The sequence below is a fragment of the Alosa sapidissima genome, chromosome 4, assembly GCF_018492685.1.
Source record: "Alosa sapidissima isolate fAloSap1 chromosome 4, fAloSap1.pri, whole genome shotgun sequence".
Taxonomy (NCBI): Eukaryota; Metazoa; Chordata; class Actinopteri; order Clupeiformes; family Clupeidae; genus Alosa; species Alosa sapidissima.
The window spans coordinates 11,502,752-11,520,416 of NC_055960.1; the positions used below are offsets into that span (position 1 = coordinate 11,502,752).

The 17,665-nt window shown below is 41.9% G+C and overlaps 1 protein-coding gene across 2 annotated transcripts in view; it reads left to right on the forward strand.

Moving 5' to 3' along the window:
* camk1a (calcium/calmodulin-dependent protein kinase Ia) overlaps positions 1-17,665 on the forward strand; it is a 35,820-nt gene that overhangs the window by 12,218 nt on the left and 5,937 nt on the right. For both annotated transcript variants that reach the window (XM_042089725.1, XM_042089726.1), the window contains exons 3-11: positions 3,156-3,287; positions 5,316-5,390; positions 5,559-5,697; positions 6,066-6,192; positions 7,349-7,424; positions 16,517-16,629; positions 16,873-16,951; positions 17,093-17,180; positions 17,493-17,664. In XM_042089725.1, coding sequence (XP_041945659.1) covers positions 3,156-3,287; positions 5,316-5,390; positions 5,559-5,697; positions 6,066-6,192; positions 7,349-7,424; positions 16,517-16,629; positions 16,873-16,951; positions 17,093-17,180; positions 17,493-17,664 — 1,001 coding nt within the window. The remainder of the gene's footprint in view (positions 1-3,155; positions 3,288-5,315; positions 5,391-5,558; positions 5,698-6,065; positions 6,193-7,348; positions 7,425-16,516; positions 16,630-16,872; positions 16,952-17,092; positions 17,181-17,492; position 17,665) is intronic.

Consider the following 17,665-nt stretch of genomic DNA (forward strand, 5'->3'; position numbering starts at 1 on the left):
TGTGTGGTGTTTGTGTGTGTGTGTGTGTGTGTGGTGTTTGTGTGTGTGTGTGTGTGTGTGTGTGTGTGTGTGTGTGTGTGTGTGTGTGTGTGTGTGGTGTTTGTGTGTGGTGTTTGTGTGTGGTGTTTGTGTGTGTGTGTGTGTGCGTGTGTGGCGTCGTCTGATTGGATTTGGTCAGGCATGTGCTGTTCACGTCCTCATGGGACACAACGCTTAGTCCCTAGTTTGCATGGTGCGTGCTCCAGTACTTCTGTCTCAATGTCACCCCTGTTACACATGGGAGTTTTTTTCATCAGCTGTTTCATTTTTGCAAAACAGTAAGACATACATATTCAAATACATATCCAAGCAAGCGAAAGAGATATGCATTCACTTGTGAACGGGATGTTTGGGTTAATTAGAATGATGCATTAGACAGAGTGAGAAAACAAGGCCAACCGTTTTGGTCGTCTGGTCACGCATGTGCGAACGACCGGGTGCGACTGGATACACTCTCAGCTTGGGAGTCAATCTGTTCACACATGCACAAATACACACTTTAGCTTCTATCAACACAGATGTTCTCCTCGGTTCCCTTAACCAAACAGAGCGCAGTGCAGCGCAGCATGGCGCAGAGGCCCATCTCGTCTCTCACCCCTCCACCGTGTCGCTCTGGGAAGCTGAGCTACGGGAGGATTCCTTAATTACCGCATGTCTCCCGGCAACAGGAGAGGTTCCTTTCCACCTCCTCCTTCCTAAGAGAGAGAGAAGGAGAGACTCTTTGACTCTTCTTCTCTACTGCTTCTCTTCCTCCTCATATGTCTCTCTTCCTTTCTCCCAATCTCTTTGTAGATGTAGATCTCTTTACAGCTTTTTGTTTCTCTATCCTTCTCCTTGCAGATTTAGAAGGAGATTTGGTAATATACATACAGTATTTGGCTAAACCAACCTCCAATTTAATTCCACCTCCTCTTGATTCTTCTTTACTATGATGCACATCTCCACTTTCCTGTGCTTGTCTACTGTGGCCTGAGGTGTTTTTTTTTTTGTTTTCTTTGAGGTCTTGGTTTTAATTGCATTTGATTATGCCGTGAGACTGGTTTGCGTCTGAAGTCACCCTTGGAGTCTTAAATCTTCCCCGATACCCGAGATTCCCGCCACCCACTGGCGATTACCTCCGCCTCCTCACACTCTCTCCACTGTGACAGATTGCTCCTCTTCTCGCTACTCGAGCTCATTGAAAAGCAAAATGACTGATCCTCAATGTAGCTTTTGTGTGTGTAGTTGAACTTTTTGTCGTTGTCTGCTGCATGTCATTTACACCACCTGTCTCTACTGTTACTGTTCCAATTCTATTAGGATGACCCTTAGCCCTATTGTTAGCCCAACGCAATAACAGGCCCATTTTAGCCCCAGGCAGCTGGTAATGCACAAACCTTGGTGTTCATTTCAGAAAGACCAACCTTTTAGGCCTTTTATTTTTAAGCCATCTAAAACCGTATCTCTTTAGACTAACATATTCATTCTACATTAGTTGTAAATATTACATTACTGTCATTCTAATGTTGTATAAATTGTTACTGCATTTGTTGTGATATTACTGTCATTTTAATGTTTTATAAATCATATTTGTTTGTCTATATTTGTAAAGCGACCTTGCATGTCATGAAAGGCATTTTTTCTGTAAAACTCTTCCTGAGGCAAATGTCAAGTTTGCATCATGATTTAGAGCTATGTGATTATGTGACTTAGACTGATTAGTGAAAACCAAACTAGATGAAGTAGATGGAGAGCTCTAAAATTAAACGTCTACGAGGTAATTAAAGTAAAGTGATACTCACTCAGGCATCCGTTTGCTTAATTAAATTCCAATTTTGTTCCTCCGAATGGTCTCACAGGAAGTAATACAATGCTGATGCACTCTTGATAGGAATAAAACAAATGCCACAATAAACATTCATCATCATGAATACAGCACTGGACTTGAGTAAGACTGCAGAATATCTAGTCAGAAATGGGTTTATGCAGGTCATTTCTTATATGCGTGTGTGTGTGTGTGTGTGTGTGTGTGGGTGTGTGTGTGTGTTTTAACATTGTGGACTAGAAGAGCATTGATCACAAGAACATGCCTTCCTCTAAGACCACATTTGCCTGTACTCACAACTCTCCTGTGATCCCACCCTAACTGTACGTACACATCGCCGCCGACTTCCAAAGATTCAGGAAGTCATTCATTTTCAATGGAAGCCGGCTTCTCTCAGCTGCCAGACGCGGCAAATCTATCGGCGTCGCGTTTTGGGCGTCTTGAGTGACTTGAGCGTCAAGCAGAACGTTGAAAGTCAGTCAACTTTATGGTAATGAGCTATGACGCGGTTCAGCGACCAACGACCAGCAACCAAATCGAAAAGAATAAAGTATTAAGATAGAAAATGATCGAACGTAAAATGCTGTCACGTCAGAGCTTTTTTTACTTTTTTGACAAGGGTCCTTGACAGGGCGACCAGAGCTTCTTTGGAAGATCAAGTCGGGGGCGGTGTGTACTGTACATACAGTAAGACTAAAGATGAAAGCAGCACTTAGAAAGTATTTTTTTTCTTTGGATGGTTTTGTGAATTCGGCCCCAGGTGTAGTCTCTAGAAGATGGCTATGTACCAATGACCAGTGAAGGAGTATACAGTATATTAAAGGTATACTATGCAGGTTTAGGTATTTTTGCCGATTTTGTAGAGCTCCCTCTAGAGTCGTGATATATTTATATTTTACTTTGCTGTTGTAAATAGCAAACTTCTCGTGACTTATCCCCCCTGTACACAATGAAAATGCTTTTGTTGTGGAGGTTTAACAACAGGCAAAACTATCTCCAAAGACCTATATATACTAACAAGGTAATGTTTCGCAATTCAGGCTTCAGGGCGTAACTTTAGCACAGACCTGCCCAGTGCCCATAGCATTTGCGGCCAGAGTATATCGTCCATTTTTTCATGTTTGATTTTCAAACTTGATTTATTATACTTGGCAATATTTTTATTCATTCAGAATTGTCCGGGTGGTTAATGACACCTTTTTCAAATTTTGTGACAAATTCAGAACACATTTGCGCTATTTTTGCTTGTGAATGGGGCCCCTGCCTGGTTCTGCGAGGTGCTGTTCTCATGGCTGTGTCTGTGTCTTTTCAGGGGGGCGTTCTCCGAGGTAGTCCTGGCAGAGGAGAAGAGGACCCAGAGGCTGGTGGCCATCAAGTGCATCCCAAAGAAGGCCCTGGAGGGCAAGGAGAACAGCATTGAAAATGAGATTGCAGTCCTGCACAGGTGACATGAACCAGCCTTTTCTCCTCCTTTTCCGAGGAAAGACTGTGGCCCTGCAATGCCCTGTCTGGCTGTGAAAAGCGAGGTTCTCTCTGAATCTACAGACAAAAAAAATAAAAAAGTATGGGGATGAAGATGGGGGGGCATCTCATGTTTTATCATTTCAGTGTATGCTGGGGGTACGTTATGGTGCCTTGGTGTGTGAATTATTTAGCGAACAATCCAGCTCATGAATTCATGAAATAGAAGTATGCCCAATTCACCCGCAGCTATGAAAGCAAGTCAGGAGCACTCTCCATCTTTTATGAATGGTAGATGCGTTCTGCATACACGCTCATGCAGTGCTGTCAATGGTGCATGTTGCTGCCGCACAATGCAATGCCTCCCCCCCTCCACGGCACGCCGATCAGGAAGTCAGGAGAACATTTCCTCCCTTTTCACTGTGTGGGGTTGCGGAAATGCAACGAATGTGTGCAATTAGGCTGATAAAAGCATGGCATCAGTGTGCTAAAATGCTAGAAATTGTGCGCCGGAAATGTCAGGACTACAGAAGATAGACCTATTTTTAGTGTCCCTGTTGCCAGGGCAACAGCACACACAGAGGTGGAGATGTTATGGAGGTTCCCTACAGCAGTGTTGTGAAGGAAAGGAAGAGACAGGGAAGAGAGGGTGTAAGAAGGGAGAGCTAAAGAGATGGAGGGAGGGGGGAGAGAGAGAGAGAGAGAGAGAGAGAGAGAGAGAGAGAGTAATGAAGGGGAAGCGAGGCACTGATGACTGAGAGATGTAAAGAGACAGAGGGGAGCTGAGAAGATCACTTAAGTCTACTGTAATACTCCTATTATTACAAGGGCTGGTAGTGGGAAAGGATTGGAGAGAGAGAGAGAGAGGGAGAGAGAGAGAGAGAGAGAGAGAGGGAGGATGCACATGCAACTGTGTGCACATTCAACCAGATGCCTCTCTATGGAGACCACCACAGCAACCCCTCCAACCTGACAGATATTAATTTCCATGACATGCTAATTGTGCAGGTTCGGTCTCTCAGTCTTGTCCGTGCCTGGAGAGATCTGGACCAGTAATGAATACAAATGATCCCGAACAACCCCTAACCATCAGTCAGTCAGGCAGGTGCCTGCCTGCATGCGCCACGACACGCGCCACGGCACGCGCCCAGGGTTCCCGCGCTATAGTGCACAGGAGAATGTCATTTTTTATTGTTATTCACCATGCACGTCTCAGTTTAAGCACACTTCTGTCAGTCATAGAGCTGTGCTGTCACTCGATGGAGTCGATGGATGTTAAATGGATTACTGTGTAGAATTCCTTTTCTGTGCGGGCTGCATCCATCAGTGGTAGAGATAACCGAATCAAATCTCAACTGCTAACGCCATAAATTACATTTTACTGTTGATGCAGCATAAAGGAAAAGCATGGCGTAGGCTACTTTGAGACTTTGTGCAGTCCGGTGTCTATTGTAATTTAATTAATGTACTCGTGGTCAGGTCATATGACATGGTAATAAAATAAAGATAGAGATGCGGTTTCATCCACTGTGGTTATGTGGTTTTTTCCACTAGGTTCACCGCATAGTCAGCCATGCTAATAATGATGAAGTTTTTATGATGCAGTTTGTCAAGGTTGTTTATACCACCCAGCATAATCGAGAAACTGTAAAATAATGTAAGATACATCTCTCTCTCTCTCTCTCTCTCTCTCTCTCTCTCTCTCTCTCTCTCTCTAAGACTTGAATTCGTTACCCTTGTTGTATCTCTGCATCATCATCGCCATCTAGTGACACAATTTAATATGTACATTTACAGTTGGCCTTCACACCCAATAAAGTCCATATGGCATTTGTGAGACATATCAGTGAAATCTAAAATTGCTCCATCACTGTAAAATGACAGAGATTTGGCACACAATTAAGAGAGAAGCAACATTTTAATCATAAAGTCAACTGTGGAAGCCTCACAGCTAAGCAAGTCTTGTGCTGCATATCATAGATACATGTATAATGTTGGACTTTTTTTGCAGAATAAAGCACACTAACATTGTGACCCTGGAAGATATCTTTGAGAGTCAATCCCACCTGTACCTGGTGATGGAACTGTAAGTTCTCTTCAAATACCTTGCTCTCTCTCTATATATATATATGTGTGTGTGTGTGTGTGTGTGTGTCTGTGTCTGTGTCTGTGTCTGTGTCTGTGTGTGTGTGTGTGTGTTTATTTCAAAGCCATGATGACTGAGTGTTAGATGACTTCTGTGCTTGCCTCTTAGGGTGTCAGGGGGGGAGCTCTTCGACAGGATAGTGGAAAAGGGCTTCTACACAGAAAGAGATGCCAGTAAACTCATCTGTCAGATCCTGGATGCGGTCAAGTATCTCCACGATATGGGCATTGTGCACAGGGACTTGAAGGTACTGGAAGTTGTGTCTGCATTTGTCTCGTCTTTGCCTAGTGTTTTTTTTTTCTTTTCTGAGATACATAAATAGTGTATGAGTCATGTGACTGTCATGACTCATATATTTCTTACAGTTCAGTTATTAACTGCTCAAGTGAAAGTGTTTGTGTTGCTGTCACAGTAATGCATACTGTATAATCATAAAAAATATCCAGGGCTGGCATGTTTCAATATTAGTTGTGCTTCAGTTGTTTAGTAGTCTCACTTTTCAGGACCTAATTTCATTCGAAACCTTGTAATCATTTGCGAAGAGTTAGGCTCCTGTTTGAACTGTTCACAGTAATCTCTATGGGATGTGCTCACTCATCCATTCTTCATCTCCAGCCAGAGAACCTGCTATACTACAGCATGGAGGAGGACTCCAAAATCATGATCAGTGACTTTGGCTTGTCCAAGATTGAAGACTCTGGGAGTGTGATGTCTACAGCCTGCGGTACCCCTGGATATGTGGGTCAGTACAGTGTTTTACACATGAACAAGAACTACTCTCTGTCTTTCTTTCTTTCTTTCTTTCTTTCTTTTAGCATCTTGTATCTATCAATTTAATGTAAGTAATCTAGTAGCAGTTAGTCATAGGTCATATGACATGGTAATCACATAGAGATCATATACATTTAAAAGTTGTATTTGGGGACTTTGAGTCTGTATTAGCCCAGGCAGTTACCCTGGAAATCCAGAGTTCTCGCGAGAGCACAATGGAATTGTCTCTGCGAGACACTCTGGCAAAGAGCAATGATGCACGTTACTTTTACCCCAACATTCCGGGGAACCAGCTAAACTGATGAAGACAGCACTGCAACCTTGGAGGACAGTACACATTGGTCGTAGTGTTATCCGATTGTGTCGAAGTCCGAAATCATTCAGAGTAAACATGGTCTAGTGTTATCCAATTGCTTGCAGTGAGATTTTTAAATGCATGCTTGTTGCCGTCCCTCGAGTTGGGCCATTACATTGTTCTTTGCCAGACCCTTAATCTTTCTAGATTATCAGGGTCTGGATTTTCCAGGCTACCAGGCAGTGAAGAGACGACAAGAGATGAGTGGGATGGCTTCGGGAAATGACCTCAGATCAGGGTCCGATATGGGTCCTGTAGGCATGGGGGTGGTATGAGACGTTGACACCACCGCGGTGCAATGGCACCCCGTTTAGCATGTACTTTTTTGCCATCCTTTCTTTCATGCATTTTTTCTCTCAGTTTCAGTTTCAATCTGTTTTTTTATTCTGTAAGGGAATTTCCATACACTCTCTTTTGTCCTCTCTCTCTCTCTCTCTGCTACTGGTAATTAATCTTGTTGTTTACATTCAGCCCAGTGCATACTGGTCCCTCAGGTGCTTGGAGAGCTGGCCTATCTGTTCAAGTGCTCCGTGTGTCAACAGTTAGCACTTCAGAAGTGCTCTCTCTTTCCCTCTCTCTGTGACATTACCCAAGGCCCCGCAAAGCCAATAAATTAATCAAAGAGAATTAAATGAGAGCTTAAATAGAGACCAGAGAGGTATTCCACCTCTCTCTCTCCCTCACACACACACACACACACACACACACACACACACACCCTTTATCTGTTTCTCTGCCATAAACCGTGGCTTGTCTGCTATGTGCCTGACAGCCCCTGAAGTGTTGGCGCAGAAGCCCTACAGCAAAGCAGTTGACTGTTGGTCTATTGGCGTCATCTCTTACATTCTGTAAGTCATGTGAGTGTGTGTGTGTGTGTGTGTGTGTCTGTGTGTGTGAATGTTTGTATAAGGCTTGTCATTATGTGACAAGCCTTATACATTATGCCAATGCAAATGTTTGTTTGTTTGTCCCCAAGTTACCATTAGCTCAGTATTGTTTTCTGTGCCACTGGGAATGACTTACGAACACACATGTTTGTTTATGCAGTTGAAAGCATAGACTGTATATATAGAACAGTCTATAGTTGAAAGGGTCCAAATTTCCTGGCAAATCTCCCCTCTGCCTACTATAGTCCATGGGCCAGGACCTAAAAAATCACATATCGGTATCACCTGAGGTGGCAAAATCTACCAATGATTTTTGTAATCCTCCATGCCTGAGGGACATTATTTGGTATGATAACCCTCTCTAAGTGGTAGCTTAGTTGTATTTTTCATAGCTTTTATACCTGCACACAGTAAATTATACAATACAAGCCTATGTACAGATATGGGTGCCTCAAAGTCTGGAAGAAGGTGGGACATGTCTTAATCCATGTTATATCACATCTAGATGACATAGGCTTGTAGAAAATATAAAATTTAGATGGATGATTTAGTTTTTCATTAATGACGCAGGCTAAATTAAATAAAATGTACACATTTTCGCCTATATAATACATTAATATATACATGCAAAAGGATGGAAAAGAGTGGATCAAGTCCAAACTCATGTTTTGTGACATCTAGAGAGTATGGGCTTTTAGAAAATATATGGATTAAATGGCTGAATAGGCATGTTTGCCTTTGATAGAGACTATAATGTCTTGGCTGCAAAAATGGCTCAACTTTAGGCTACAGTGGAATTTATAGGTGGATGTGCTCAAATGTTTGAAGACAAGATTAATGAGCACTCAAAAATATATTTTTAATCTTCATCACTATCATCATATTCATCCAGACTGGCATTTATGTTCTCCTCATCCTCCTCTTCCTCCATCTGATTGCTACAAGTTTGTAACCTACACAATTCTGTGCACTTAATTTGTTTGAAAGGCAGGAGCAGTCAGGAAGTTTGCAGGTCCGTACACATTTGCAGGCCAAGTTAGTTTCATCTTTGTCTATGTCTGAATCTTCCTTTGTGTACGCCCTGTAGCAGGATCTATGGTAATGGACTTCTGCTGCTACTAAGTCACGACTGGCTATGGATAGTACTCTTTTGTCACCTTTCCTGACGGCTGCTCTTCTGATTTTGTCATCATGTCTTAACTCTGAGCATTTTGTTAGACTCTCTTTTGTCCTTTGACCTTTCAAATACTTGCTACATTTGTCACAAAATACAGGTGCTGGTCATATAATTAGAATATCATGAAAAAGTTGATTTGTTTCAGTAATTCCATTCAAAAAGTGAAACTTGTATAATGTATACATTTTTTCCACACATACTGATATTTTTTCTTTTATTTCTTTTAATTTTGATGATTATAACTGACAACTAATGAAAACCCCAAATTCAGTATCTCAGAAAATTAGAATATTGTGAAAAGGTTCAATATTGAAGACACCTGGTGCCACACTCTAATCAGCTAATTAACTCAAAACACCTGCAAAAGCATTTAAATGTTCTCTCAGTCTAGTTCTGTAGGCTACACAATCATGGGGAAGACTGCTGACTTGACAGCTGTCCAAAAGACGTCCATTGACGCCTTGCACAAGGAGGGCAAGACACAAAATGTCATTGCTAAAGAGGATGGCTGTTCACAGAGCTCCAAGCACATTAATAGACACCCATTCAAAAATGTGGGGGAGATTCAAAGAGTGGACTGCAGCTGGAGTCAGTGCTTTAAGAATCACCACGCACAGACGTATGCAAGACATGGGTTTCAGCTGTCGCATTCCTTGTGTCAAGCCACTCTTGAACAAGAGACGGCATCAGAAGCGTCTCGCCTGGGCTAAAGACAAAAAGGACTGGACTGCTGCTGAGTGGTCTAAAGTTATGTTCTCTGATGAAAGTAAATTTTGCATTTCCTTTTGGAAATCAAGGTCCCAGAGTCTGGAGGAAGAGAGGAGAGGCACAGAATCCACGTTGCTTGAAGTCCAGTGTAAAGTTTCCACAGTCAGTGATGGTTTGGGGTGCCATGTCATCTGGTGGTGTTGGTCCATTGTGTTTTCTGAGGTCCAAGGTCAACGCAGCCGTCTACCAGGAGTTTTAGAGCACTTCATGCTTCCTGCTGCTGACTAACTTTTTGGAGATGCAGATTTCCTTTTCCAACAGGACTTGGCACATGCACACAGTGCCAAAGCTACCAGTACCTGGTTTAAGGACCATGGTATCCCTGTTCTTAATTGGCCAGCAAACTCATCTGACCTTAACCCCAAAGAAAATCTATGGGGTATTGTGAAGAGGAAGATGCGATACGCCAGACCCAACAATGCAGAAGAGCTGAAGGCCACTATCAGAGCAACCTGGGCTCTCATAACACCTGGGAAGTGCCACAGACTGATCGACTCCATGCCATGCCGCATTGCAATTCAGGCAAAATGAGCCCCAACTAAGTATTGAGTGCTGTATGCTCCTACTTTTTATGTTCATTTTTTCAGTTGGCCAACATTTCTAAAAAAACTTTTTTTGTATTGGTCTTAAGTAATCTAATCTAATTTTCTGAGATACTGAATTTGGGATTTTCATTAGTTGTCAGTTATAATTATCAAAATGAAAAGAATTAAACATTTGAAATATCAGTCTGTGTATAATGAATGAATATAACATACAAGTTTCACTTTTGAATGGAATTACTGACATGATTGAACTTTTTGATGATATTCTAATTATATGACCAGCACCTGTATACATTTGGCCTCATAAACTCTTAGTCGTTGGACCTTCCCTTGTGGATTTTCTTAGGTCCTCTGTGACATGGTTCTGCAGATATGTCTTTTGCAAGGATCTTGTCAAGCAGTTTCTTCCTAGTAAAGATGCTACGGCATTTTCTGTGATACAATATGGATGGTATTCTACCCTCAGGGAGACCTTTAGCAAGATCAAGGATGGGGTGATAGGCTCTTATTTCAGCTGCTCTCAGTAGTGTGTTCCATGACTTTATATTCATACAGTAGGTGCCACAAGGTTTATCATCTGAACAATGTATTAAACACTCCCCCTGACTACCACTACTTCCTTCTGCCATGCTTCTCTATTCTGGGATGTACAACAATTTGAAAGCAACAGAGATATATCAGGAATGATGTGCTAAAATGAGGCCTTTTCCTACTCTGTGTGACTGTGTGTGTGTGTGTGTGTGTGTGTGTGTGTGTGTGTGAGAGAGAGAGACAGAGGGAATATATGAAGTGTGTTTTGTGTGCGTGAGAGTGTGAGAGAGTGTATGTGTATGTGAGGGAGAGAACATGTTTGTGTATGTGAAGTATGTGTGTGTGTATGTGAGGAAGAGAAAGAGAGTGAGAGTGCAGTGGCTTGAGCTGTGGCTTGACTGTGCATCATCAGTATTCTGCCACTCTCATCAGTATTCTAGCCTACCAACTGAAACTGCTCTCTCACACATAGGCTACATCTCTGTATATTATTTAAGTAAGTATAAGTATATATACTCTCCACAGTGAATTGAAGCACACACTAATCCCAGCGCAGTGAGCTGCCTGCAACAACAGCGGCGCTAGGGGAGCAGTGAGGGGTTAGGTGCCTTGCTCAAGGGCACTTCAGCCGTGTCTACTGGTCGGGGTTTGAACCGGCAACCCTCCGGTTACAAGTCCGAAGCACTAATAGTGCGGCAGATTAGTGAAACCATCGTTCACTTTGTGATACAAGCATCAAACTTGGCACAAATATTCTTTGGGACCCACTTTATCCAAAAAGCACATTAGCCACGCAAAAAATCTAATATGCCCGCCATTTTCCAAGATGGCCACCATTGAAAGCCATTATACTTGGTTTTTGACTTGGATTGGGATTGGATAATCACATTTTGATGATCTTGATATTTAAATATAGGTAAAAGGGTCTAGACTTTCCAATTCTACGATAAAATGTCAAAGAATGTATTAAATTGTGAAGATAGATGCAATTAATGGGAAAAATAGCACATTTTAGTACTAATTTTAGCATAATTAAAATTGTTTTTTGTTAATAAAACATATGTTGGTTCGGTTACTGTTCAGTTTAATATATATAATTTCAATATAATAGTGCAGATTGACAAGAAATTAGCAGGAAAGAGAGACCGGGCTTGATCGGGAAATTATCACTAGTTTAAACTGAACTTCAGAGGGGGCAGGGGGACTAAGTAAATGCATAAATGCATGTGTTTGTTTGTTTGTATATACTGTGTATATATATATATATATATATATACATATACATACATACACACACACACACACACAGTATTTACAAACAAACAAATATATGACACATATATATATATAAATATGTGTGTGTGTGTGTACCATGTATTACCTCAATAGAACAACAAAGACTAACAGGAAATGTGTGGGAAAGAGACAGGGCCCCAGTAACATCTAGTGACACCTCTGCTCTGTAGCTAGCCATATCAGAATGTCTGCATTACAAATGAATGTAATCATTGCATTTGCAGGCACACAAAGGAGTACACTCAAGACTAATGCTGCAGCATTTACATCTTCCCAGACATTCAGTCTTGACACATTAAGTCAATTGTTGACAGCTCTCAGCAATTGGTGGGAGTGTCATCCACACTACTTGCCAAATGTCACCTTCTTTCCTCCAACTCAGGACATATTCATTTGATATATACTTGCCTGGCCCCAGATACAGACAGCTTGATAGGTTGCACACTTCACATGCTTAGCAAGAGATGCCCTTGTTGGTGGAATGGCATCATAGGACCTCTGCTTCCGTGCAAACAGGTCAAGTCTTGTTTCATCAACTCCATCAGCAGTGCTGTTCTTGTTGTACATTGCCATGACAAACTTCAAGTGTGCTAAGATCCACATCATCCATTACTGGTGGGTATTGACTGAGCTTCTCAAAGACATTAGACACTTCAGGACACACTTCTCAGGATTTGCCAGGCAGTCCACTTCCCTCTACCACGAAAGGCTAACACATCACAACCAGTGAGAGCATGGACAAAAAGCATGCCATCTGACAGACTTACCATGACCAAATTCAATCCACAGCTCCTCTAAGCCTGCATCCCATAGAGTCCCAAAAACACAGAGTGCAATAGCAAGAATATCTGTGTCACAGGCCTTAATCAACACAGATTTCTTCTGTTGCGCATGTAGCTTAGCTCTGTGTGTGGAATGTTGGTAAACCTCACTCCCCGACGCCTCAAGAGTGCTGCTGGCATGCAAGCTAGTAGCCTGGGCTTTTAGCTCGATTGTCAGCACGCTCAACTCCCAATCCAAGGTGCTGCTGTTTGCGGGTTCGAGTCCGGGCGTGTGCAGGTCTGAATTGCACAGGTTCAACACAATGCAGGTTACACGCAACTGCATGAAGGGCATGCAGAAAGATTCTAGTGTCAGCCTCTTCATGGTTGCAAGGAATTAGGCCTTCCAGGCTGTCAGGTTTATGCAAAGAACATTTTCTTCTTTGGTCACAATCAACACATTCTCTGGACACCAAGTCACAATTAGGTAAGCTAGAAACCCAAAACGTTCAGTCTTGTTGTCATTGTCTCGCAGGAAGCTTTTCCAGTTAGGTGGTACTTTGGTTTTGTCAGACACACATTAGGGCTGATGGGTTCTCAGTTATTCCAATGGCACCACCATCACCTTTGACAATTGCATTGGCCTGTTCATGGGCTTGATCAAAAGCCAATCCGGAAAACTCTGTGGGTCTTGTGGACCACAAAGTTCCCTTGCTGAAATTCATTGGCCAACTGAGGATGCGTTTGTTAAGAGACCTTGGTTTAGTGACAAACCTGAGTAAGTTAACTCAGAGTAAGTGGTAAACCTCCTAATAGAAGAGCTGTATGGCTTCATTCTCCTGACTAAACAATGCCATAGGGCTCTGTTGTAGGAGGTTTACCACTTACTCTGAGGTTTCTACTCCACTTACCCAGGTTTTTCACTAAACCATGTACTTGGAATACCCCCCAGGTGTATGGAAAGCCATCTAGCATAGTTGACATTATTGTTTGCAAAGAAGAAGGGGATGAGTGCAGACAATGATTGACAATACAAAGTGAAGTTTGCTTCTCTGAAAGACCTGATCAAAGAGAACATCACCAATTGCATTGACATCACAAGCTCCCAGAATTGAAACTGTGGACTCTTCATCTGCCTTTTCTCACACCAGTCTTCCCAACTTAAGTATGATCCCAACAAGAAGTATGGCCTTGATCGATATTCGAGAGAGAGAATAAATGATATTCGAGTGAGAAAGAGGATCAACGATATTTGAGAGTGAGCTTCAATAAACGATTTTCGAGTGCAGTCCAACTATTTATGGCCGCCATCTTGGAAACTAACCTTGAAATAGATTTCTTTCTTTGCACCATTTATTTTGCCATGTTAAAAAACATACAAATTGATGCCTAGATCATGTAAATATGCCCAGCCATTAAAGTTCTACAGCAAAAAACGTTTTTCTTACATTTGATGTGGCGGCCATCTTGAAAAATGGCCGCCATGTTGGATTTTCAGGTGGCTAATGTGCTTTCCTCAAAAAGTAGGTTCTAGTGATTATTCATGCCAATTTTGGTGCTTGTATCACAAAGTGAACGATTGTCCTGGAATATGGACTTAACCTGCCGCACTATAACCTAACCAGTAGGCCACGGCTGCCCCTAATTTTTGTCCTTTCTTTTGTTCACACACAAATTGGGGAAGTCTATAGCAGAGTCCTGCACGGGTCCATTTTTTTAGACCCGCCCCCGCCCGCACCCGAGAAGTTCAGCACCAGATCCGACCCGTCATCTGTGGTGATATTAAAATGAAATCCGCACCCGCCCGGACCCATTAATATTTTGCCCGTTACCCGACCCGTGCCCGCGATAAATCACACCAAGCTAAAATCATTCAAATGAATGTGCTTTATTTCTTTTCTCGCACAATTGAAGCACGTAGGCCTAAAGGGCGACCTTTTTTTTTTTACATTTTGCGTCAGGAATAAACCTTACAACAACGACACATAGCCCAAACCTTGCTGCATCAGAACATTATTCTACATAAAATGGACCTGTTAATGAAACAAAGAGAACAAGAAAAAAACAACCTGAGCCTGCCACTAACCAACTTTACCTTGACTTCATCCATTAGCCTACTCTCTTGCGCTCCAACTACGAGACGGTTATATTGTTTAATGTTTTCACACATAGCCTAGATGCATCAAACAAATAATTCAAAAGTCGCAGTACTGATGTGATGGGTCAAGTGTCGTATCATTGACTAAAACACATATTTGCGATGTGGTAATGGTAATTTAGATATACAAATATTTCACATATTTTTCAATGATGTTTTATTTCTATACTGTTTTGGTTCTCATCGTATCCGCCCGCAAGGAGTTCTTTTCCCGCCCGCATACCCGCCCGTAGCCTACATTTTAGGGACGTCATAATTTACCCGTTTTAGCAACTTTTCTGCGGGTACCCATCGGGTACCCGCGGATACCCGACCCGTTGCAGGACTCTGGTCTACAGTAGGCCTACAGTTTACAGCAGACATCATTGCTTGATAATGATGTTAGTACCTTACTTGGGCCGGTTGGGTTATTATATCTAGTCTTTCACAAGTAGCCTAGTCATTGGTCATATCCTTACTCATTCTCACACATCTGAATCATAACACAAATAAAAATAAACAGGACTCACCTTGTAATCTGTTTTTGACACTACAACAGCCATTGTTGTTCTGTAGCCTAACTAAACTGCTTCCATCAACATACTGGCCCTGTGGCCCAGCAAACACCAACACCAGGGTTGCCAGATTGGGTTGAGTGATTTCCGCCCATTCACGCTCAAAAAAACCGCCCCAAAAACGATTTTGTCATTGAGAACCATTCAACTCAAAATTTTATATGCCCGCCTAAAGCTTATTCCCCCCGCCCGACGAAGTCAAAAGAAGCCCAATTGGGCGGGCACCCGCCCAATCTGGCAACACTGACCAACACACTCTAAAGTTGGCAGTTTATATTTGTACTGTAGAATGTTCAGAAAAGAAATCTAGTTCCAGACAAATTGAAAAAACTGAATTTAGGCCTAATAGTTATGCAGGATCTACATGCATTCTCTTTAGAATTGAAATATCATGGCATGTCCGATCATTATAGTTCTGGTATCATTAAGGAAAACAGATTAATTACCCTAAAATATATTTTTCTGAGAAGTCTATATATTCTAGATGTGATATAATGTGCATTGAGGCATCTCCCAACTTCCTCCATACCACTATACCTTAGTTCTGTAATGTATTTTGCATTACATTAAAATGCATTGATTTTCAATAGACAGCTATTAGTTATGGGTCTAAAATAGCTGTGTAAAGTGTATTCATCTATCTAACCCACATATTTTCTAAAAGCCCATACTCTCTAGATGTGATATAGCAAGAGTTTGAATTTGACCCACCCACTTTTAGTCTTTTGCCTCTATCTAATCCTATATTATATAGGTGAAAAAGTGTATGACGGATACATTTTAGCCTATGTAATCCACAGAAAGCTAAATTATCCATCTAAACATTATATTTTCTAAAAGCCTATGCCACCTACATATGATATAACATCGATTAAGACATATTGCATCATCCCACACACTTGCATACACCTATACCTACACATAGGCATGTATTGTGAATTGTACTGGGTATGGGTATAAAATCCAGTAAAAATACAACTAAAGGTTATCATACCAAAACATATCTCTCAGGCATAGAGGATTACGAAAATCATTGCTAGATTTTGCCACCTTTGGTGATACCAACTTCTGCTCTGGCCCATGGACTACTAGGACTGGCACCCTAATATCTTTTGCAGGCAATGATGTTAATTTGTTTAGAGCTTAACAGCTCCTGTGAAACAACTGCAGGCCATGGATATTGTCTTGGACAGCAAGCTGTATTTAGTGAAGGCCAGTTGTGTGTTGTAAATGTCATGTGCAATGGCATTTTTTGTCTTTCAGTTTATGCGGATATCCACCATTTTATGATGAAAATGACTCTAAGCTGTTTGAGCAGATCCTCAAGGCAGAGTATGAGTTTGATTCTCCATACTGGGATGATATATCAGACTCAGGTACCTTGTTTTTCCTGCTCTTACTCCAATTTCACTGGCTCTCTTCTTGTCTCTCAATCTCAATGTTTCTGCCTCATTTTCCCTTTCCTCTCTCCTGCATATACAGACACAGAGATTCACTCACACTCATTCACCCCCTTGCAGTCTCTCACACACACGCACAACTCTCTCTCTCTCTCTCTGCTAAGAATAAATGTGTTCATCTAGCCTCTCTCAATAATCCTTGACTGTAATCTTCTGCAGCCAAAGATTTCATCTGCCACCTTATGGAGAAGGACTCTGTGGAGAGGTTCACATGTGAGCAGGCTTTACAGCACCCCTGGTACGACCTTCAAAATCACTGCTCTTGTTCCTCAACACGTTCCTCTCCATGTACAAATCCTTCAGTCATTTCAAACAAATTGCCACTGTAATCCCTGTTCTGATTCTACCTTTTATTTTTTATTTATTTTTTTTCCCGAAGGATTTCTGGCGATACCGCTCTCGATAAGAACATCCACGAATCTGTCAGTGCTCAGATCAAGAAGAACTTTGCAAAAAGCAAATGGAAGGTGAGTGGTACAGTATGGTCTCCATATAAATACAGTATCATAACATAAATACAGTATCATAGCATAGATATAGTATCGTAGCACAGATACGGTATATTCATTACTTTTTGTACACCAAAATTACATATGCTGATATCATAAAGAAAAACAGAGATAAGCATTAATACTTTTTTTATATCAGTCATAATACAGGTATGGATGTTTTGCATGCTCAAATGCCCATCCTGCTTGACACTCTCAGTGCATTAGTGTGCAACATTTAGACCTCCCCATCATCTTGTGCCCACCTTTCATCTTTGTCCTCTCTCACAGCAAGCGTTCAATGCCACAGCTGTGGTGCGGCACATGAGGCGGCTGCAGCTCGGCACCAGCCTGGAGGGCACCAGTCACATCACCCCCACCAGCCCCTGCCACGGACACCTACTCCTGCCCACCGAGGATGTCGGCGAGGAGGCAGAGGAGGAGGAGGAAGACGATGAAGATGG